A 24,885-nucleotide genomic window follows, 5' to 3' on the forward strand; every position below is an offset into this window, starting at 1 on the left:
TTTGAACACAAAAGACAGCTTTACTTAAATAACAAAAACAGCAAGGTAGGAGAAAAATAGAAGACAGTCCAAAAAGGCAAGAGAAACACATTAAGTGGGATTCGTAAACTGGTCCATCTAATTATTGCCTTCCAAAAGGCTACGTTTCAAATCAATGGTTCACAACTCTCACTTTCCAGGTATAATTATCAAAAGCTACATAACATAAAGAGCCCCAAATTCTCAACCTAAAGTAAAGAAATCACAGAACTGCCTTAAAATACAAAGAAAATATTTTTATTTGTATAACAAATATCCTAAGAAATGATGACATAATAAAATCAACATAGTTGAAGTATGTCAAGACACAAATAGGTATGAAATGCTATTAATGATTAATCTTTCTTTCTCATCCAACTTCCCATCAATTATTTTACAGAGTATCTTGTGAATATTTCTGACTGAATCGTAAGCATGATGTATCCAGCTGATTCAATAATGAACTCTTCGAAAGAATGGTTCCTCCCATTAGTCCTCATTAACTTTCTTTTTTTTCTTTTTCTTCTTTTTCTCTGGACTCTGAAAATAATCAACAAGAATGCTTTTGAAAGAGCTGGAAATGTACAAATGACTAAAAATAACTTTTCTTTATAAAAAGCAGTCTATTTTATTTCCCTTGAAAACAAGATTGTAAGAAAGACTAAAATCTAAAAATCACCTTCGTGATTTGTAGCAAATGATATTCTCTTCCACTTCAGACCAAACCCATTTTGTAATAAGATTCTAGGTTTGGGAAACGGCTTTTTATAAAATGGGAGTTCCAAACACAACAGTGAGTTTTCTAATTGTTTCGCTTTAATGAAACCATTTTTAAAAAGTTTTTAAAAAACTACTTGTTCATTTCTGACATACAGAGTAGAGTAAAATATGGAAACTCTGCCCATGTCAATAAAATATTAATAATTAAAAAGAAACATACAGCAACTGCTGTGCTGGTGCATGGCTCTTCTTCAGAAAGCGGTTCTTCCTTAACTTGTTTCTTTTTGTCCTTTTTCTTCTTCTTCTTCACAGATGTTTCCTGTTCTTCTACAACTTGTACTACCTCTTCTTCTGTGTCTTCTACGTCTTCTACTACTTCTTCTTCAACTGAGCAAGTGTAAAAATACTACAATTAACACTGCATCAGGCTTCTCTGCCTTCAAACCCCTTTGAGAATGTTTTTCCCAACATGTTGATCAACTCTCCAATGTTTATTATACATAATTTTATAGCTGTAAAGGGCCTTCAAATATTTACCTAGTATAATAGTACTAACAATGATAGTAAGCAATGTAACACCTCTGTAAACCAAACCTCCTCATTCTTTCAAAATTTATTAATGTCTATCTCATTTGACTGTTTCTAGGGTTTGCTGATTTAACACATGAAAATTTATGCAAAATGCTTAGCACATTAAAATAAGGACTCAATAATGGGTAGCTATCATTAGAAATTCATTGACCAAACACTTATTTAGTACCTACTGTATGCTAGGGCTTGTTCTAGACAACTGGAGATACAGCAAGGAATAGCACAGACAAAAATTCCTGCCCTTACAAACCTTTTATTTTACTAGGAAATGGACCAAAAAAGAGAAGAGAAAAAAGGTACACCATAAAATATTTTACGTAGTAAACAGTCCAAAGGATAAAAGCAAAGAAAGAAAGGAGCACAAATGAAGGCAATTCCTGTGGACATTTTATACAGGGTAGCTAGGCAAATACCTAAAAAAGAAAAGGAAGTGAACGATGCACCTGTATCGAGGGAAAATATCCCACATTAGGAGAGGAGGGAAGTTGGCAGGCTCATGGAATAGCAAGGCGGCTAGTGTGGCTGGAGCAGAGTGACCAAAGGAATAGAATTAGATGAGAAGGCAATGGGAGTGCCATTGCAGCTGCTATACTAAGAATGGCAGTGATGGGTGTGATAAATGGTTAGGTGCTAGAAATACTTTCCAAGTAAAATTAAGAGGATGTGCTACCAGAATCGACTTGGGTTGTAAGACAAGTCAATGTTAAAGGTCAAAGCAACTAGGATTCCCATTTATAAGAGAGAGAATATCATGTTGAAATGGATTGGGAGTGGCAAAGATCCAGGAAGGTTAAGTTTGAAAAGCTTAATGAATATTACAAGTCAAGATTCAAATCTACTAATGGGTTTACAGTTCTTTTTGTTCAATAAGGAAAATGAAACACAGGAGTTAAGTAACTTATGTTTTCTTCACCCAGGGCAGAAGTCCACATTTGCTGATAGTGCTTTTTGACCCCTAAGCTATTTTTTTTTTGACCCCTAAGCTATTTAGACACTAAAAGTTAAATCGGTAATTGCTTTAAAGTTAAGCACTCAACACAAGTGCAGCTAATAAATGGGGAAATTTACTTATCAACTTAAGAGAGCCTAGTTCACTGGGGAGCACCTATTAACTACTACTCTGATGGCAGACTACCCAGTTATTACTCTAGTTCTTTTCATGTAACAGAAACAATGAAGTACTGCTGCATTAATTCTATGCTCAACAAAAATATTTCAGCTACTAATTTAGAAACCACATACCTTGTTTTCTCTTTTAAGCTAATTCCCAAAAGAGTTCACGTTAGAAATTAAAGTTTTGATACACTTAATATAAAACTACATATTCAAAGAGATGCTTTAAAACTATATATTCAAAGAGATGCTTTTCTCATTTCTCTTATGAAATATACTCCCTAGAGAAGATGGTTATTAAAACAGAATTAGCTTCCAATATGGTGGTTTCATAATAAAGTTCTATGGTATGCACTTTCCCCATTTTTCTTTATATTTTTAATGGAAGGGTAATCGCTTTACAATACTGGTTTGATCCCCGCCACACACCAGCATGAACCAGCCGTACTGTACACATGCCCCCGCCTCCCGCCCCTCCAGGTCATTCGAGCCCCGGCTTGAGTTCCCTGACTAATACAGAATTCTGTACTTCTCATGCAACAGGAGCATAAATGACATTAACAAAATTCAAACTAACCTTTAATTTTAACCTTGGCCCTTTTGGCCTTCTTTTCAATAACTTCATCCTCTTTGTCTACTTGTTCAATCTTGCGTTTTTTAGAACAGGTTGGTAGTGTGGAGTCACCAGAAGGATCATAAGTCTTCACTTCACTGAAAGAGCCACAGAATCTTAGAATATCTTTACAAATGCTTTTAATCAAATTAATTCTAAAGAAATTTAAAGGAAACGGTCATTAAGTAATACATGAGCATACCACAGTTTCATTTTAGTAACTTTAGGGAAGTTTATGAAAGTTAAGTCTCCAAAAGGTGAAGAGATGTCTACCCATTTTCTAGGGAGGTCAATCACACTTCAAGAGAAGTGAACTAAATGAATTCTGATTTAGTAACCAACATAGTAACCATAGCACAGAAGAAATCTTCAATTAAAAAAGGGGGGAAAAAAAAAGGCAAAGGACGGAGGGAAGGAAGAGAAGGAGGATAGGCGCGGGGGTCAGGGACTATTAAAAAAAAAGGGGGGGGGGGAGAAATGGAAGAAATCTCTTTAAACCAAATGATTATACTAGAAAGTAAAAACTGAACCAATTCAAGTCTTAGGACACTGGGCAATTCAATGAAAACAAAAAAAAGCCCTGAATCAAATTTAATACAGAATACTCCATCACAAGATTATAACAGGCAGAGGAATAAGAAGGGATACATATGGATAAACATTCCCTAAAACCAAGATACCTGCTTTTCTTCTAACAAGGTAGAAATAAATAATTAAAATACTGAGTGTCAAAAATGTGAACTAAATCTCTTAACTGGCATTTTAAGTCATAAGCAAAATGGCAAGAGAACATTAAAAAATTGTTCAAAACAAGCTAAGGAATGTTCTATTAATCTGTCTTGTAGACTCATGGCTGTTAACTTTTACAGGTTAAAAACATGAAACCAAGTAGTGACTAGGTTCTCCAGGGTCTACCCCAGGTAAACAAACGTGTTACTAAATTTTGTCTCTGTTAAAAAAAAAAAAACAAACAAAAAATGAGAAACAAAAATTCTTAAGGCTCTTGACACACGGTTTTCAAATTGTTACCCATGTTCTATTTGCATTACCACTACCTACTTCATCAGTATTGAACATTTCAAATAAGAACAAAAACACCTCTCCCAACAAAAATCTTTTTTAATAATTTCATAGTGAGGTCTGAATACTTATGCTTCTTAGCTGCGTTTAGACTATTTTTTTGTCTTCTGACTCTTCTTAAGCAAAAATTATTCATACATGCTTCCCCCAAATACACTCAACTTACCTTTTATGTTCATATTTTTCTGCTTTTGCTAATGCTTTTCCTGTCCCACTTATTTTCCTTATCTAAGAAAAGAAAAATTATTAATATTTTTAAGGCATAATCCCTTTATAATATATACACTAGTATGTCAATAATTTATTTTTTTGGCTGCTCTGGGTCTTTGTTGCTGCATATAGGCTACTCTTTGGTTGCAGTGTGGGCTACTTATTGCAGTGGCTTCTTTTGTTGTGGAGCACTGGCTCTGCAGTGCATGGTGTAATTTATCTCACGGCATGTGGATCGTCCCGGTCCAGGGATCAAATCCATGTCCCCTGCACTGGCAGGTGGATCTCAATTAACCACTAGACCACAGTCACATACTAGGGAAACTGTTAACAGTAAGCAGAAATAGAATGTATCAATATTAGACATACGAAAATGTATCATAGAGTAAAACTGATCAGCAGGTGAGATGAAAATGTACATGAGCTGCGGTTTATTAATTTGTGACAGGTAACACTTCTCCAACATGCAGAGCATGACTCTTACCCCTCTATCTTCCAACGCTCTCAACCTGGCTTCTAGTTTCGCTCTGTTCTCGACTCCCATTGCAGAGCTGGAATCCTCACCAAAGGCGTCGTACCGGATAGCCAGGACAGTCTTGGCTGCCAGCATCCGAGAAATCTAACAAAGAACTTGAAGTGAGACTCATTCAAACTATACTCCAAGTTGAGATGTAAAAAAAATCACTCAAGAGTTTATTCATGAGAACACTACAGCTCAATCATTGACTTTACGAGTCACTCTAGGATTTTTTTTTTTTTTTTTGGATTTTTTTAAAAGTCAGGAATAACAAATGTATTGTAAACCATATTTAAGCCGCTTACCTTCTATTAGAATCTCTGCCACCATATGATGGCTAACTGAAAAGATCTTGCCAGTAGTTCATGTCTAAAGCTAGATCAAGCCATTTTCCAATCTTTTCATGTTTACTATGTGATATTAGACCTACATTATGAGGTCATCCACAGTTAAGTACTGCCCCCTTTAAAGCTAAATAACATTTCATTTTACTGAATTCTTTATTTCTTTCATCACTCTGCTCTAAATTTTATAAAATTTCTATTAAACTAGGTATGTATAAAAGCTTGAAAGTACTTTTCAGCGTCAGATTCCTCCTCTGTAAAATAGACACTAACAACTTATAGGACTATTAAAAGCATCCACCAAAGGCCTATCCAGTGTTTAGCACAGTGTATGTGCTATCATTTTAAAATGGGTCATAACGTTGATGTTAAATTGATTTTCCGCTGCACAGAAAATTTCTGATGGGCCACACCCCACCCTCACCCACCAATGAATGGGAGTCTGGAAAAGTACTAAAACAGCAAACACTTTATCTTCTAACTTTTTCCTTCAGTGTACACTAGAGTTTAAAGAATTCACAATTCTCTATTTGATGAAAAAGAAACAACAAAGATTTATTGACCACTATAGAATAAGATCAAAATGATTTGGAGGAAAAAAACGCCTGCGCCAGGAAAATTGTAACTCACCTTTCCTTTGTGTTTGGGGCTCGTCTGGCCTACAAGTGAAGCATGATAAATGAGACCATACTTAGGCGTATCTCGTCTAGACTTCAGGGCTCTGAAAAGTGCCTTTTCTGCTCCAAGAATCTGAACCGTAGAAGCTGCATGTTTGGCCAAATTCAAAAGAGAACCTTCAAAAGAAAAGTAGTAACTTTGAGGAAAGTAATTCCAAATATATGAAAGTTCTATGTATTAAAACAAAAGACCTACAGTCTAAGTATTACAGCCACAGAGTATATAAAAATCAGATATAATAAAGGATTCTATAGTTTGGAATTAGCCCAAATTCCTGATACTTCAGCATTTGTGATTCATCCATTAGCACCACAAGCAGGGGTCTGTGATGAATGTCTATGGCAAACTGAAGCTTATTTGTTTAATCATACCTATTTGCCTGAAGAGATGGTATTACTACTTCATATTTCAGTAGCATACTAGGGGAGAGTTAAAAGTATATATATTCACAGACATCATCCAATATAGCCCTTATTTTTCTGAGACTTATTTTAGATATGAAATATTCTACCCCTTTAAATATTAAAATAATAGGTAAATGAAAAACTTATTATTAAGGCATCTCAGTAAAACGATGTGATAAATTCAGGCTGAGGAGATATAAACACAATCAATAATCAGGCATCAAAAGCTGCTGCTTTGTCAGATATGCTGCACAGATTTTCTATCAGAGAATATCAATATTAACAGTCACTCAACCACTAGATACATGTTTAAAATTCAAGAAACATATATTTCTAGTAATCCCTGCATCTCTTCCTGCTACACATTTTGCTACATCTATGAAATTTCAGATATAGACAACAAAACCAGCCCAGATGAGCAACCTAGAAGCTGAGGAGATGTGAATGGCCTATTTTTCTGATTAATGATGCAGGTAAAAGAAGTACGCTATCTAGTTTAAACACTTTGATGTAAATAAAATAAATTCTCTATCAATAGTACATACAGGTACACTCTGGAGATATAGTGGATTTCATTCCAGATCACCACAATAAAGCAAGTGTTGCAATAAACTAAGTATTCGAATTTTTGTTTCCTGGTGCATGTTAAAGTTATATATTATGAGTAGGCTACTTAGTGTGAAATATCATTGTCTGGAAAAACAATGTACATACCTCAATTTTTAAAAAATGCTTTACTGTTAAAAACATGTTAAACATCATCTGAACCTTCAGCAAGTTGTAGTAGTAACATCAGAGATCACTGACCAAAGACCAACATCATAAATATAATGGAAAAGTTAGAAATATTGTGGGAATCACCAAAATGCGGCACAGAGTCATGAAGTGAGCAAGTGGTGTTGGAAAAGTGATGCCAATGGACTTGCTCTACACAACACTAACACAAACCATGATTTTAAAAACACAGTATCTGTGAAGCACAGTAAAATGAGGTAAGCCTGATTTCATCCTCCCGTATTCATCCAAGTACTCTAATTAACCAAAACAAACTTCTGACAACGGACCACAAGTGTCTCAGAAGAGGTAGTGACTAAAGATGCCTTCACTATCCAAAAGGAAATCAGGCATACAAATAAAAATCATCATTGAACACTTGGTCCTTTAGTCCTCGCACGTACACCATTCACTTCTATTTATTATCCAGATTTATCTTTAAACTTCAGTTTAAAAGAAAATAAGATCCTACCTAGAAAACAACTCTCAATACCCTTGTTTACAAATTATATTAAAATCATCACCTGCATGAGCAATAAGTCGTGCTCCAACTAATTCCCCAACCATGACTGTAACATTGGGTGCAATGGCCATCATTCGATTTTGCAGATATTCATAAAGTTGGGTTCTATACTCAGAGATTTCAATCACCTAGTTTAAGAAACAAAATGAGTAAGTCATAAATAGTTTAAGAGTAAAAGCAGTATAAAATTCACATGTCTAAAACATCAGAGCCCCAAATTATCACAGAGCAGTTAGTTGTACAACCCCAGGAAAATTAACCATTCCTTACCTCAGTTTTCTATAAAATGGCTGTTGTGAAATTTTAATATTTAAAAATTAGACAATATATGTAAACTTAACACACTGCTTAGAAAAGGTTAATCAACGTTTAAAAAAAAAAAGCTTGAAAGGCTATACATTTGTGTCATCCTCTGTGATTGTCATATAGCTATCTTCAAATGAGGGGTAAAAATTACAGGCTATAAACATTCAGATACTGCTAACAATAGAAATCAACTAGACAGTACTCCTTTAACATCATTTTAGGATATATTTCTCCCTGCAAGTATATAAGTCAAGATGGCATCAGATGAGGTAGTGACTGAACACCCTCATATTTATTTATCAGGTGAACAATACATTTAAAAATCATCACTGCCATCAGAAATTACAGAGCTGGCACCACCACCACGAGTTTCCCCATGTGCAGAGTGTACCTGAGTGCAAAGGTGCAGAATGTTGCAAATATCTTCTTCTGAAACTTCGGTTCCCATGGATATCTCTGCAGCCGCTTTCACTTCTGCTTCAACCTCCTCTGGCAGTAACTCAGAAAGTTGAGCTGAGGCATAATTCTTCCTATCGCCTATGGAATGTTTGCAGAGGATGAGGGAGAATCACTCTTCAGTAAATTATATAAAATCCACCAAACAGTCAAAAGAAAAAGTAGAGATAAGCCAATGAAAGGAATGCCTGAACAAAACAAAAAGCAAACAAGTTTGACCAAGTAACTTTACTCATGTAAGGGCTTGCTTTTAGAGATTAAAGTAATTCATATTATTAACAGTCCTCAGGTTCCTTTACTAGTATTTTTATTATGGTAATAGTACACAATTTAACATTAACAGTATAGATAGCAATACTATTTTTAATATTACTATTAGTGTATTTCAGGATACTTTCCATTCCCAGTTGTCCTTAGTAACTTCAGTGAGACACATTCACCATAAGAAGCCAGTTCAGGTGAGTGGGGAGCAGGTAAGTTGGGATTGACATATACACACTATGCTACATAAAACAGATTACTAATAAGAACCTGCTACATAGCACGGGAAACTATGCAATACTCTGGAATGACCTACATGGAAAAAGTCTAAAGAGTGGAGATACATATATAGATGTGTAACTGGTTGACTGTGCTGTACAGTAAAAAGTAACACAGTGAGTGTGTGTGCTTAGTCACATCCTTTGTGACCTTGTGGACTGTAGTCTGCCAGGCTCCTCTGTTCCATAGAATTTCCCAGGCAAGAATACTAGATTGGGTTGCCATTTCCTCCTCCAGGGTATCTTCCTTGCCCAGGGATTCAAACCATGTCTCCTGTGTTTTTTTGCACTGGCAGACAGATTTTTACCACTGAGTCACCTATACTCCAAATTTTTTTTAAAAAAAGAAGCCCAAGAAAAACCAAATTAGAGAACTATGTCCTCTACTGCACAGGCCATTGAAATCAAATTTTGTTTCTGCAATCTAGCTGATGTTAATATGGAATACTCCTCAAACATACAAGACCAAAAACTCTGGGAAGAGAATAAAAACACCAGTAACTCATGTTTTAGGATTTAAATAAACCACTATTTTCAATACCTTAAAGGATAAAGTTACTCACCAACTTTCTGTAAACACTTGCAGTATGTCAAATTATCCGAAATAATTTTTCCTAACTCAGGGAAATGCCAGCCATACCATTCTCTACACCGCATAATATAGTTGTTTAGTTCTTTATCTAAGTCATCTAATAGGGCTGCAGTAGATTAAAACGAAAAAGAAAACAGGAACTTAAAAGGGTTTTAAAAAAACTTGTGATGAAATAGTCCATCATCCCAAACAGAAACTCTGTACCCATGAAATAATTACTCCTCATTCTCACCACCCCAGCCTCTGTTGATCTCTTCTATTCCCTCTATGAATTTGCCTATTCTAAGTACCTCATAAGGGGAATCACACAGTATTTGTCATCTTGCAAGTAGTCTCTTTCACCTAGCACAGAGTTTTCAAAATTCATCCATGCTGTAGTGTATATTAGAACTTGTAAGGATAAATAATATCCTACTGCATGCATATACCACTTTGTTTATCCCTTCATCTGTTAATAGGTATCTGGATTGTTTCTACCTTTTAGCTGAATCGTGATGCTATGAACACAGCTGCATAAGTAACTGAGTAACTCTTTCAGTTTTGGGGGCATACATACCTAGAAATACAATTGCTATTTAAAGAAATGTTTAAAATTGGAAATTGTTGAGACTTTGATATCCAAAAATCACCAAATGACATGGAAGAATGACTTATTACAAATATAAAGCAAAAAAAACCCCCCACACCCATATCTTAAAGTTTTATCATTTTTCATGGAAAAAGACTAATCAGCTTACATTAACAGTGTAGCATAATTCCTATTAACTCTAAGTAGTCAAATTATAATTAGTTTTCCAATTTTCTATTCTGCACTTCCCAATTTATTTACTAAACTTCTAGTTGGTCTTTTTCTTCCTCAACAATCATAAAAGATACAATTTTAATAGTAGGAAAAAAACCACAATGAAGAGACAGGTTAGACCTCACATGTCCTATACTCACAAATTGCCTGAACAATCATGGTGTCCACTTTATCAGCACTAAATTTCAATCTGTATCGGGACAAGCTGGGGAGAAGGGAGAAAAATATAAATTACTAAAATAGAATCTAGGAAAAGCATTTAAATAACATCTTAAAAAAAAAAAAACCTTTTACCCAAACCCCTCTCCTGGAGCTACATTTTTTCTACATGAGAAAAATTAGTTAAACAAGAATATAACATTCAAGATCCCAAAGCACACATTTAGAAAGAAAACAATACATCTGTCCCACTATAACCTACATTTCTGTGACATGAATTCATTTATGAATGACAAACAGAATAATTTCGTGTAGTCCAAGTTACACTGGTTCATATGACACGACTTCTGCAGCGTTCTTCATGTTTTCTGCCACCAGTAAGAAAAACTACAGCAGTTTCTTCTCTTCATAAACACCCAAAGAGAAGAAAGCCATGGAACAATAATATCGTACATATGGGTTTTCTTAATCCTGGCACTATTAACACAGAGGCCTGCTTACTTGTAGTGGGGGCTATTCTGGGCCGCTTGTCTGATGTGCAACAACATCCCCAGCCTCAACCCAACTGCCATCTGTCTTCTGAGGGATATCTGACTGCCTTAGATGAGAGCGACTGCTGTGCACAATGCCAATTAATCTTAATTTGGATCTTAACTCAAGTTAGCCATTTGTTCTCTCTTAGGAATGTTTATTAAAAAGTTTTTCCTGACTCTTGTGCATTTTGCTCATTTATAAAACTCACTTTAATCCTTTCATTAATCTATGCTCGTTTTATTTATTCAAAGATACAGACCTTTGTTTATGTAGTATTTCTTTTTTTTTAAAGTAATTGGCTGCGCTAGGTCTTAGTTGTGGCATGCAGGATCTAGTTCTCTCACCTGGGGTCGAACCACGGGCCCCTGCATTGGGAGCAGAGTCTTAGCCACAGGACCACCAAGAAAGTCCCTCTAGTATTTAATATAAACTTGTCATTTTTCTCTCTTTTGGCAGCATATGGGAATTTACTTTCTTGACCAGGAATCAAACCTATGCCCTGTGCAGTGAAGCATGGAGGGAAGTTCCACCATGTCTTTTTAACTGTTAACATTTCTTTAGGGTTACAAAGTTACACAGGATTTGAGTCGTTTACCCACAATCCTTCTTTTTCACAAACCCTCGTATTGTAGTGAAATTTCACTGAATGCCGTGTTTTTCAGGAATACATATATCACAGCATAGCCGAAATGCCTATTCTAATGGATCTGTTAAAAATGACAGGTTAACATCTCTTTGCCTCAAGAAAAAACTGAATAAAAATCAGAGTAAAACAACAAACAGACACAAAGCAGAAGAGAAAGATCATTAGCAGATGAGAAAGTTCAGGGAGATGCCAAGTAGATGGAGTAGCAAATGATTTAGAAGATGTAAAATGGAGGAGGGGGGCGGTTAAAAGCCCAAGAACTGCAGATCCAATGCTGGAGAGGTAGAGTGCCATCACGAGGTCTAGAGCTCAGACTATGAAGCCAAACTGCCTGGGTTGAAATAATGGCTTCATCACTTCCCAGCTATTATGACTTTGGACATAATTTCCTCATCTGTTAAATGAGGATACTATAACTACGTTCCTCTTTAAATTCTTGAGGATTACATTAGTATTTGTAACATGCCTAGAACAGTGCTATATAATTATTAAGTAAAAATAAGACGACTATCTTCCAGTAAATCTCACCTGTGTGCCAACCCAAGACACATAGCTGTCATTTCACGTGGTTCTACCCCAGGGATTAATCCATCCATCTGGGAACGGATTCCTCTCATAAGTTCATTAACAACAGGACTGTGGATACAACTGAGATTCAGTTTTTCCTATATGAACAAGAACATTTGTATTAAATACAGAAACTTCTCCTAAATATTAAAATAGCACTGATTTAAACACACACACTTCTCAGTTTCATAAAAGCAGTTTTGGGTACGTGTGTGGGAACAGCACTTGAACAAAACTGGCCTAAGCTTCTAGGAAGGCAGCCCGTGTACATGAATCAGAAGCCATAAACAGACCCAGGCCTCAGGTCCTTCCCTACTGTCAGGGTCCCCGAGGTGCTTTCCAAACATGCATTAGTGTGTAAATACAAACACACGTAACTCTTTACACACCTCACACAAACAGAATGAATCTGTCTTGCAAGCCTTCATTTTTTTCACTTTGTAGGGTATTTGCTAACTCCATACAAATCTACACAGTTGTATTTCATCAAATGCAAATGACAGGCATGAAAAATTGTAAATGCTACATCACATTTAAAAGAAACAAATATTCAGTATTTACACAGGAGATATTCAGTTTAAGTTTTTCAAATGGAGAAATTGAAAAAGGAGAAAAAGATACTTATAATCCCACTAGTCAGCAATTTGCCCTCCTATATGCCTTTCTATGTGTATGTTTTTTATGCTAAAGCTTAATGTTTTTAACAGAAAAATATGAAGATGAGATTGATAGTACAGAAACTTCATTACCTGACAGTATTAGAAATAATCTATCTAAACAAATACTAAGTTCGCAATTCTACCTTAAAAAAAAAAAACAAAAAACAACCCCCAAATCTCTTCACCAGTTTGCTACCTTCCAAGAGCTACAAGGAATTAGGAATTAATCCTTACTTCAAGAATCAGGGGACTATAAATCAACTATACTTCAATTAAAATAAGAAAAAAGAATCAGAGGTATGTTCATGTGCTTGCACTGTAAGACCTATTGTAACTACTGAAAATCAAACCATCACAACTGGCTTCTAAAATGACCTGCTTTTCATGTTTTGGGGCCTACCTATCCACTCTTTCTTTCCATTCTTATTTTATATTTAATTTTTAGCAACTCTACCTCCAGTAAAGTGTTTTTAATAAACATATACACTAAAAAAGATATGATTCCATTTATATTAAAAAGAGAAAAAGTCCCTAAATAAAAATATGCCAGGATATATACACATAGAGTGTTTTATCTGAGGTATTACTTATATATCCTTAGTTTTGACAACCACATTGAAAACCAATTATTACATAGCATAGGGGGAAAAGATCAAGAATTCAATCCTGAGAACTTATAATAAACAATTCATTACAAAGGCCAGGCTTTTTAGTCAGCTCTGATTAGAAGGCTAAAGAAAACTGTAACTTTACCTTTATAACCCCTCCTAGTTTAGCATCAGCCACAGCCAAGGGTTCATGGGCTTCTTTAACTATTTTCTTCAGAACTTTCTTCAATTGCTTATTGATTTTGCCTTCCATTAGAGCTGTGAATGCTTGTTAGGAAGAAAAACAAAAGAGCTAACTCAAAACTTTATCTTCAAGAGTTCATGATCTTATTTAAGTTTTCTAAATAAAGCCAAAAAGACAAAATACTTCAAAAGCTGAATTTAACATTACTTCTGAAATGAAATGATAAACATTACAAACTTCAGAATCTCATCTGATCTTCCCACCCTCATTTGCACTCGAGAACCAGGAGTTAAACCAGATCCAGCATTTCTTCCCTGTATGTCACTCAATCCCTCTGAGCTTAGAATTATATGTTAAAAACAATCTGTTCTGTGATGGCAAATAGATTCACTCCCCTATGCATCAACTGATCTGATGTTCTAGATTGTGAAATACCATAAAAATCCTGTCATGACTGGTAAAAAGGAGTTTATTCATTTTGAAGGTTCTGCCACATTGTAAGCATGCCTGAGTGGAGGTGTTATCTTTGCCAATCCTTGATCCAGATGTGCCAACAGGCCTCTACTACTATTCGATGTCCAGTGATTGGGGAATTACTACTGAGGGCAGCCAATTTGATTTGGAGACTGTTTTCATTTTTGGCAAGCTCTAAATGTGCTACTTTTAACTCTCACCCTTTCTTAGACCCATACTGAGATTCTCTGGACCCACATGGACTAATTAATACCCACACCTCTTCTGGTATCTGTCTGGGTTTTGGCCGAATTTAAAGTATGCCTGACAGAAAGTCTGTCACAATTTCTAAAAGGTCAGGCAGTTTGTGCTTAATCAGCCAGGTACTTGTTCTCTCCTCCTGACCAAATTTCCATTCATTTGAATTTCAAATCCATTTCATCTGGTATCTGGAAGATGAAAGGCGAGGACAAAAGTGATCTAGCTGTCACACATCTTACAGAGAGGTCTTTACAAATAAGCTAAGATTCAAACTACTTCTGTTGAGTTCTAACAATTTACATATTGTGAAACACTGACTCCTTTCTAACTTACATTTCTCTAATAACTGAAATCTTTCCTTACAAGTGTTTAATCTTTTATAATTAAAAATTTTTATTCAATGTCCTCCCTTTAGCTCTCAATCTTCCCTATCATTTACTTTCACACTTTAACCTAACCTAGTGCTCTCCTTTAAGATTTCTTAAAAGTAAAAATTTCTACTCTAGATCCTATTCTAACTTCACGAATGTTTACCTTCCCTTTATCAAAAACCCTGTTAACCACTCTTCATAATATGTATTTTGAAAAGATGGTATACAGAGATGGAGACAGGGCTAAGGGGAAAGTGAATCTTTCCCCTTCTCTATTAGGCACTCTTCAGCATCCCTCAGCATCTTTCCCTTCATCCAAATTTAGGCTGGCCCCAAATTTTACTGTGGCTGTTTGTAAGACATGAAACTTCAAAGTGTGACCAAGACTAAAAATAAACCTTGCCATGCAAATAGCACATTTTAGCTTCTGAGACCAGTATAAAACTGACATCACACCCCAGACTCTTTCTTAGGCTACAAGTTTTAAATGTATACTCTGACACCTACAAACACTCAGTTTCGGTTCTGTAATATCAAAACTGCCTTTTAACAAGGAGTGGAAAGTTAATTCCCAGGAAGGATTGTTCTAATAATGATGTGATCAAGTTCAACTTTCTGGTAAAAATAGATGGGAAAAGGCATTGTAGGTTTCTAAGACCAGATTCCTGAAGGAGCTCACTACTTTCATTCATTTACCCAAAAATATTTATGTGCTAGAGATTTGACAGTGAACAATACAGCCTCTATCCTCATGGAATTTAGACTGAGAGAGTCTGGGACACTTTAAATTCTCATCTAGCATGGCATTTTCTCCATTTATCTGACATTATTTTAAGGAATACCAAAAGCTCAGTATGAGTTCAGTTCAGTCACTCAGTCATGTCCGACTCGGCGACCCCAGGAACCGCAGCACGCCAGGCCTCCCTATCCATCACCAACATGCCGAGGTCTACCCAAACCCACGTCCATTGATTCGGTGATGCCATCCAACCATCTCATCCTCTGTCGTCCCCTTCTCCTCCTGCCCTCAATCTTTCCCAGCATCAGGGTCTTCTCAAATGAGTCAGTATGAGATAACCTCTCAATCCCTGGTTGGGGAACTAAGATCCCACAAACTGTGCGATGCTCCCTCTCACCAAGGGCACTTGAGATCAGAGCTACAGCCCTTTACAACTCCAGGAGGAGTTATTCAAATCAGGCTATACAAATAATGCTCCCCAGAGTTGGAGAAAAGCTAACACAATTTCACTTGGGACATTACCAAAATTCTACCCATATTTATTTTTAATGCTGTGATGAACAGAATTATCTTTAAAAAAATTTTTCCAGGCTGAAATGATCATATTTATGCTCTATAAGGCTTTAATGAATTGATCTATGCAGCCCTAGAATTATTTTAAAAACTGGTCCTACTGTTAACTCCTCCTTCCACTTACCCCTCTGCCAAGGTTGGGGTAGCCCACTGATATGCCAACATATTTAATTAGATTCCTAATTTTCACTATATACCGTTCTCTCGTGGGGTGAACAAAAATTATTTGGGTCAGTCAAATGAATTTTACAGCTTAACAGTTAGCCATATTCTTCCTTATGATCCTTCATTTTCAAAATATACCACCAAGTAGTCAGCTGACTTGAGATACAGAATTCAAGCAACTGAAAAATTCATGATTAGTTTTATTATTCCATCTTCCTGTTTTCCCTAGCATTAAAAGTACATTAGAAAACCAAGTGCTGGTCTTCCCTGGTGGTTCAGGGGTAAAGAATCCTCCTGCCAGATGCAGGAGACAAAGGTTCGATACCTGGTCTGGGAAGATCTTACATGCTGATGGCATCTAAGTCTCTACACCGCAACGACTGAAGCCCACGTGCCCTAGAGACTGTGTTCTGAAATAAGCACAACAAAGAACAGCCCTGCTCGCTGCAGAGCAGCAGCACAGCCAGAGAGGAAAAGAACATCAGCTGCCTGCTGCCAGGCCTGCTCAGGAGACTCCACTCTGTACCTGCTCTCATCACCAGGACAAGCTGAAGGGTGTAACAGTCATCACCCATTCTTCTTTTAGGGAAACTCTTATGTATGCTTCTCCAGTTTTTGTTTTAAAAAACAAAAACCTACAATGCCCCCCACTCCCACGTCTATTAGATTTCTTAAATCTTTTAATATTGTTTTTTTAAGACTTTAAAAAATGTATATACATAGAGAGCTGCCTTATTATTTCAACTCCAAATTCTAGCTATTCTCAACTTAATCACTGAATTTAAAAAATCAGAGACCCGTGTGCTTGACATTACCTTGATCCCTTGTAGAACAGCTTTTACTGAATTGTGCTTCAGCATTACGCTGTTGGTTTCCACAGGGAGATCAACTTAACCACTTCTCACCTCTCATCACATGTGGGGGAAAAACCAGCCCTATAGTGAAAAAAGCTAACTCAATGTTGTCTCAGTGGTAGTGACGAATTTGAGTTAGATCACTTAAATTCAGTTTCAAAAAGAATGCATCATTGACAACATTGAAAAAGGTTAACTTAGGCAACTAAAGCAAACAATTTCTTAAGAATAACAAATTACCAGCATTTAAAAAACAAAAAAGCTAGTCTTTGATTTTACCTGCCAATGCCTCTGCTGTATCCTGAAATTTCTCAAAATGTTTCAGCTTTACTCTAGAATTAAGGGGAAAAAAAAATGTTATGAGGGCACACTGATTTTGCAAATGCCACATATTTAGGAGAAGAGGTAGTGGACTGCTTCCAAGCGTACACCAATAAAAGAAACTTTCCTGCCATTGCATATTGCTGCAAAGGTAGACACTTCATAAAATGACCAATTTCTCTAAATGCTAGGCTAGTAACATTCAGAGGAACTATTACAGATATTACAGGCTTTGGAGGAAACTTAGAACAACAGCAGAAAAGTATGCCACCGTATCTAAACAGGAAAGATGTTGAAGCTTCAGCATAACCTCTGCTGCTTAAAGCTAGACACAGATGCCTTTTACTATAAAGGACAGAAAAGGTGTAAGAGTCCCTCTTAGTTTGAGAATCGCATGACACTGATTTGTCCATCTAGTACAAATGCCATGAAAAAATAACTGTTAGGTCTAAATTTTGCTAACCTCACTTTCCCTTTTCCTCCCTATTCACTTATGTTCAAGGCAACATTGCTTTATATCAAAACAAATACATTGTTAACTCATTGTTGTCTCAGTGGTAGTGACGAATATTTGAGTTAGATCATGCAAATTCAGGTCCAACAAGAATACATCATCGACAACAATGAATCAGGTTACTCAAACAACTAAATCATATATCCCTTTAAAAGGGAAAACCAAAACCAGTCTTCCACTGAGTCTAAAGCAGTATTATCTTCAGCAATACTGTTCCCTTACCTAGTCAGGGAACATCCTAGTGGCACCTCAAATGCACACTTAACAATACAAAGATTTTAAGAAGAAAGCAGTTACTTCACCTTATTCTACCTCACCTCACCACCAATTTCACTCATCTGAAGTGGCATCTATTCATATCTCTATATTTGCATAAACACATATATAGCTGTACAACATGTACAAAAATGCAATCATGTTATATGCATTACTCCGAAGCAGAGTTTTCCAGTATACCATGTTTCTCTAATAGTTTAGTATGACATCTCTTTGGGTTCAATACTCTTTAGCAAGCTCAAGTAGTTTCCTTCGATTCTAGTGAGTTTTTATTAGCATTAGCAGATGAATTATCAAATATGCTTTGGCATTCAAGGACACAATCAAGAGATTAGTTAGGTCCTTCCTAAGAACCACGTTCACCAAATGGGCTATTTTACAAAGTGATTCACAGGTGGTGAAACAGCCTTCTTGACTCTACCTGAGGAAAAGCCAGCTCTCTCCCCCACCACTCATTTCTTAATCTGGGTATGAAGGTTATCATACTCTGTTTTCTTGTCCAGAGACCTTGGGGAACACAGGTCTGTCTTTCTAGGATTTATTAGCTAGTTATTTAACCACGTCAGGGTGACTTAGGAAATATTAGTCATGAAGAGTGAATACACTAAGTTCAAACGCATCTGAGTATCACTAAGAGAATCTGTAAGTTAAGTCTATTAGCAGCCCATGCTTTTTTCCTTTTTGGCCACACCTTGTGGCTTGTGGGATCTTAGTTCCCCAACCAGGGACTGAACCTGGGCCCTTGGCAGTGAGTGCTGAGTGCTAACCACTGAACTACCAGGCAATTTCCACAGCCCATGCTTTTGACAATTATTACTTTTAACTTAATACTTAATTTACAATCAATTTACAGTTTAAAACATCTTACGAAATAGTGATTTTGGGGTGCTTCCAGTCTCATCTGCAATTAATACAAATTAATTGAGACAGTCTAAGTTCCAGATAAAGAATCTAATAATTAGGCTCATACCAATGTTACTCCTGAAAGAGTTCAAAAAGTTATGGATGTATTATATGAATGAGGGGGATACACAAACTCGTAGAAAAAGGCAAAAACAAAAACAAACACCTCGAAATGTTAACTGGTAAGTTCTTAGTTTCATGAAGACTTACATTTTATTTGCTTTCTCTGGAGTTTCAAATTCTTTCCATAAACTATCAACTTCTTGAAGTTTCTTTTCATTTAAAACCTGCAAGTAAATGGATGGAATTTAAGTCGAGTTGGATATTTGTTAAAAACTTTCTATTTTAGAGAGTTCCTTGACCCCTTCACAAAGCCTATCATACTCACAAATCAAAAACAAAAAATTTGCCTACTTTCTACAGAAAATTTGTTATTTATTGCTATGATCTCCCTAATATGAAATTATTAAGGATTCCTCTAAAACTTAGATACCATTAGTTCTAAGACATATTCTGAAGTAAGAAATTTTAACATGGCAAGGGAAAAAGGAGTACTTTTACCTATGAAACATAGTCATTAACATTTAGGTATATATTCCTCAAGACTTTTTGACTGTCTATGCTACATTAACGTGTACTTTCAGGAATCAAGTTATACACTTCACATATCATGGAAGTAATTCTATGTTTTAACAAGAATTGCATTGTATGAATATAACATTATTTATACCCTTTATGTTTTTGTGTATGTATACATGTATTTCTATAGGACAAATTACTGAAAGTGGAGTTAAACAATCATATAAGAAATGCATGTTGACAGATTATCAAAATGCCTTCAAGAGCTTCTAACAGTTTCACTTAAATCAAGAATGAATATAAGTTCTTATTTTCCTCACCAATACTAGGTGAGAAGTCAACTGTTCAAATATAAGCTAGGGTAGTAGCAGTCCTAAAATGCAGTTCCCCCATATTTAACATCTTGAAACTGGGATGTCTTACAACTGATGGCAGATCAGTTTAATCAGCAGTGTAAAATAATGACATATTATATTTGATGAAATACGGTATTATAGATGAATATATTTTGCACATGTTGTTTTACGGAGTTAGCTGATCAATGAAAAATTATACTTTACTGCTAAACTATACTGCATCAAATCCTTAACATCACAGAACATTTATACAGTAAGACTTATTTCCCAGTAATAGCCTAATACATATTTCACGATAAAACATCAAGAAATTTTCTGTCAGAGTGGCAAGATGATTTTAAGGATTTGCACTATTTAAATTTAAACCCCCAACAGAGCCGAATCAAATATATTTACAGAACTGGAAAAACAGCACTCAGAGTAATGAAGTAGTAAATGCAATAGGAGTAAATGCAAAGCACACGTTCATGTTAAAAAATTACAAACTATGACTGTTCTATTTCTGTCATGAAAACTTTAGAACCCAAAGACATTTCATCAAATCTCAAGAAAGCACTGAAACTTGTAATTCAAAGTTATTTTTTTTAAATAGTTCACAGAAAAGTTGTGGCTTTTGAAAATAGTTCACTCAGAATGTTGTCAACCATACCCAAAGTCCAATGATTGCTGAGAGGATATGTACCACCAAATAGGGGATGATTCATGAGTAAAACTCACATTTTTTCTAGTTGAAAAGCAAGTATATTTGAAGATACTATTTAGATAACAAAACTGACATATTTAAATGATATTGTCAGTATTCACGAAGTTAAAGCACCAAAGGAAATGTAACGAAATCATGCTAATTCATGACCACTGAAAGGTCTTCAAACAAAATCTTAGCTACAGTTATGTCCCCATTTGTGGGCAAGATATTGAAACAAACATGAAGTTTGAACAAAAATAAAATTAGGCTACATTACCTGTTATGCATCTGTCTCAAACTTTTAATCATTCATTTTCAGACAAGGAAATGTGAAACATTAGTATGCAAAATTCATTTAGAGTTTCTCATTTTGAATTAAGATGGAATGAATAGCTTAGCTATTGTTACCATAAAATCTTCAGCACTGCTGTTATATTAATTATTTTACTATAAAAAAGCCCTATATGTACTTATTTACATTTACTAAAGTGAGTTACATAGTATGTAATTATAGTCAATAAAGCTGGAAAAACATTGCTTAGTAATCATGTTGTATAGGAATTCTGGTATTAGAATAAAAAAAACTTTGAGCTCCCAAAAAAGAAAGGAACACATAACAGTATGCGACACAGCAGCACTGTACAAAGTGACTGATGAGTTAAAATGAAAAATTCCACCTCCCCAGCTTTACCAGTCACATTTCAAGTGCTACATAGCTGTATCAAAGAAGGAAATGGCAACCACTCCAGTATTCTTGCCTGGAGATCAATCCCATGGACAGAGGAGCCTGGCAGGCCATGGCCCACAGGGTCGCAGAGTCAGACACGACTGAAGCGACTAAGCAGGCACGCACCCACATAGCTGTGTGCAGCTACTGGCTACCACACTGGGAAGCACGGCTGGGAAAGATCTGGGGTAGTAAAGGACTGGGATGGGAAGGCTTAAGAATGTTGAGTCTTATTCTGTGTGCCATGTGACATAAGGGACACAGGCTTGAGTTTTTGCAATTATCTACAAATAATAAATAGTTCTTTTAGGTACTGTCTCTACATTTACATATAACTTTATTAACAAGTAACAATTTTTTAAAGTTTTAAATTCTTTTTGAATCACTGTGTATGTATGGATATGCATATACTGGGTCATGATATAAAATGTATTCCTTAAAAAAAAAGTCTGAAAAAACATTCTTTTCAAGGATGAATTTTAGGCAACCAATATATTAATAATTTTATACTACATCATTTTGAAAGATCATAGGAAAGGGAGCTAACAACTTTGTATTGCATATTCACACAGATATTTCATATACAGTAAGATACACTCCTTTAAGGTGTACAATTCACTTAGTAGGAATTTTCACAAAATTGTGCAACCATCACTTATCCAGAATATTCCGGAAGTCTATTTTATTCAGAATCAATAACTGTTACTAATACTGAATATTTATAAATGAAGCATATTTCAATATATTCAAGCCTTTAGTTATTTCTAATATTGGGATACACTATAGAAAAAACATTTAACAATTTTGAACAAAAAACTTGCAGATAAACATTAAAAACTACAATAGAATACTCAAGACTTATGTTTATGGAGAGTACTCTTTATTAACAGAAATCAATAATTCATCATATGACTTTATGACCCAGATCTAGAAACCATACAATTGCTAAGCCAACTCCTCCCCACCATTAGAGGCAACTAGTAACAGTGCAAAGTTACCCTCCCCTCTTAGCATCCAGATCAGGACAGTACACATTAACATCAATTTAGATGATATTCATCCACAGACACTGATCCAAAATACAATAGACTGTTGGCTAAGAGAATCTGGGGGCACGTGCAGAACTCTAAGAATTTAGAAGAGACTGCAGGAAGCTGGGGAAAAGCTTAATAGAGCTGTTGACAGGCTCAAAAGCACTTTAGTCTCTTAAAATTGCTAATATTACAATTTCAGACAACAATGAGAGGAAAAATAAGCAAAATCAGCTTTGGGTTAATTATCTTATTGGTTTTCTTAAAAACAGCAAGTATTTACCTTAACATGCAAACAGATACTGTCAAAAGAAACTTGGAAAAATAAAACAAAAAACTTCCCCGAATATGTTGGTATGTACCTTTCCAGACTCTCTGCACCCACACCACATAGTTTTAAAATTCATAACTAGAATCATACTACGTATTTTATCTAGCACTTCTTTTGCCTTGTCAGTACATGTGAAATTTTTTTTCTTTGCTATATTCCTAGGGCTCGAGTGCAAGGCACGTGGGTGGCACCTAATTTACCTCATTCTTCCTAACATCTCAACAGCATCCTACTATGTGCACGTCCCACTGTTCAATTATCTCCTTGCTGATGAACTGAAAGTTAACTTTCCTTATTAAAACAGCGAACTCAAATTGGTTACCTCCAGCTCAGATTTCTTCTCTGGGCTTCAAACTCGAAAGGACCATTGTATTTCCAAGTTTAACAGACAGCGAAAGCTTCACATCGCCCAAACTGGAACTCTTTTATTATCCTTCCCTCTCCCAGCCCCCAAATCCCTAAAACTTCTCATCCCTCTTCCCTTTCCTACCTCCACACACCCATCTTTTTAAACGCAAATCTCGCATACTTTAAAATCCGCCAGCCAATCCTGTCAACTCTACCTCCTATTCTGCGCAGAGCAAAGAAACTTAATTAACAAACTTAAATGAGGTCGTTTCTGTTAAAACCTTCCAAAATCATTCCACATAACTCTCAGAACAAAATCTAAACTAGCTATCATAACTAACACGGCTCTTGCTCACCTAACTGGGCCAAAACCTTTTACCGAACCCGACGCCCCCAAGAGCGCGGCCACGTGTTCACTGAAACATGCGCCTCCCAGGCCCAAAGTCTTCCCCTTCCTTTCACAGCAGGGGGACAGAAAAGGCACCCACGCGATCCTGAACACTGTCGTCCTCTCCTACAGCTTTCCCTCTCATCTCCTGCCCAACAGCCGCCTTCCCCCTCCAAGAGCTCACTCTCCTACCGACCTTAAAGATGGCGTAGCCGACGGACGTTTCGAACAGCACCAGCATGGTGGGGACGGGTCGGGGCGCTGCGCGGCTCGGCGCGAGCTCTCCTACCAGTGAGAAAAGACCAAATCTGCGGTCCCCAAAGGCCCGTAAGGCCCGGGCCGGCCAAAGACCAGCCTTGCCGCAAAGAAGCAAACCACGCTGCCTAAACGTTCCACACCACGCTACAAGCAGAACGCCCGAACGGGAGACTTCCTCGCTAAGGCTTCTGGGACCTGACCTCACTTCCTCCAGATGACGTACCACATAGAGCGCCCTAACTTCCGGTATGTTCCCGCCACAGAGAATCACAAAAATATCGCGAGATTGCTTCCGAACAAAACGCGCTTTTACACTGTTAGGCTCAGGGAACTCTGAAAGCGAAAAAGTTCGCTTTTGATTACTGATTTTTAAACTCCCATATATGATGTATTTTACCTTGAGAAAAATGCGGTGCTGTCTCCTGTGTTTGCCTTAAGCAACTGAAGTTTGGGAAATGCTAGCCACTAGATTTTACTCCCCGATCGCTCTGCCTTGATGTTAAGTCCTCAGAGTGCCATGACTGTCGGTTTATCTGGAAACGCTCGTAACCGTGTCTTCTCTCTGGCCAAACTGATTTTTATAACTTAGATGTCATTCAAATATATGTAGGTTATTCCTATTTTTGCTGCAAGGACTCTAGTGTGCTTAGACTTTATGTCCTTGATTTAGTATAATTTGCTTTTCCGGGTATTTTCAGTCTCAGTGACGACAGTACCTCAGTTATTCCACTAGTCTGGCTTCCAATAGGAATAAAATTTCCTTCCGCACTTCCCAGGCCCTGTAGGCAGATTGCTTGTAAACGTTCAGTTGCAACCTGTTGAAAGGTTTTCCAGTAGTCTTGTTTGGATGTCAGAGTTGGACTATAAAGAAAGCTGAGTGCCGAAGAATTGATGCTTTTGAACTGGGGTGTTGGGGAGGACTCTGAGAGTCCCTTGGACTGCAAGGAGATCCAACCAGTCCATCCTAAAGGAGATCACTTCTGAATATCATTAGGAGAACTGATGCTGAAGCTGAAACTCCAGTACTTTGGCCACCTGATGTGAAGAACTGACTCATTTGAAAAAACCCTGATGCTGGGAAAGATTGAAGGTGGGAGGAGAAGGGAAAGACCGAG

At 36.5% G+C, this 24,885-nt stretch overlaps 1 protein-coding gene and 4 non-coding genes across 7 annotated transcripts; all 5 read right to left on the reverse strand.

Moving 5' to 3' along the window:
- Window positions 1-260: 260 nt before the first annotated feature.
- NOP58 (NOP58 ribonucleoprotein) lies at window positions 261-23,967 on the reverse strand. 3 transcript variants are annotated; one of them, XM_043445239.1, is made up of 15 exons: window positions 23,709-23,967; window positions 19,278-19,354; window positions 17,333-17,385; window positions 13,599-13,720; window positions 12,148-12,284; window positions 10,421-10,485; window positions 9,450-9,584; window positions 8,283-8,428; window positions 7,587-7,713; window positions 5,837-6,000; window positions 4,830-4,964; window positions 4,302-4,363; window positions 3,020-3,153; window positions 959-1,125; window positions 261-558 (listed from the first exon to the last, which is right to left on the reverse strand). In XM_043445239.1, the coding sequence occupies exons 1-15, from the start codon at window positions 23,751-23,753 to the stop codon at window positions 508-510; spliced, it is 1,620 nt and encodes a 539-aa protein (XP_043301174.1). In that variant the 5' UTR covers window positions 23,754-23,967; the 3' UTR covers window positions 261-507. The 3 variants fall into 3 exon arrangements, with proteins under 3 accessions (XP_043301174.1, XP_043301176.1, XP_043301175.1); XM_043445241.1 differs by lacking the exon at window positions 23,709-23,967 and adding an exon at window positions 17,015-17,134; XM_043445240.1 differs by lacking the exon at window positions 17,333-17,385 and having other exon boundaries at window positions 23,709-23,963.
- On the reverse strand, window positions 7,358-7,441 carry LOC122426947. Its single transcript, XR_006265295.1, has one exon. It is a non-coding gene; the product is annotated as a small nucleolar RNA SNORD11 (small nucleolar RNA).
- LOC122426948 lies at window positions 8,144-8,229 on the reverse strand. Its single transcript, XR_006265296.1, has one exon. It is a non-coding gene; the product is annotated as a small nucleolar RNA SNORD11B (small nucleolar RNA).
- On the reverse strand, window positions 17,154-17,240 carry LOC122426939. The gene has a single exon (XR_006265288.1). It is a non-coding gene; the product is annotated as a small nucleolar RNA SNORD70 (small nucleolar RNA).
- Window positions 17,914-18,002, reverse strand: LOC122426940. The gene has a single exon (XR_006265289.1). It is a non-coding gene; the product is annotated as a small nucleolar RNA SNORD70 (small nucleolar RNA).
- Window positions 23,968-24,885: the final 918 nt, after the last annotated feature.

Source organism: Cervus canadensis, chromosome 24 (assembly GCF_019320065.1).
Source record: "Cervus canadensis isolate Bull #8, Minnesota chromosome 24, ASM1932006v1, whole genome shotgun sequence".
Classification (NCBI taxonomy): domain Eukaryota; kingdom Metazoa; phylum Chordata; class Mammalia; order Artiodactyla; family Cervidae; genus Cervus; species Cervus canadensis.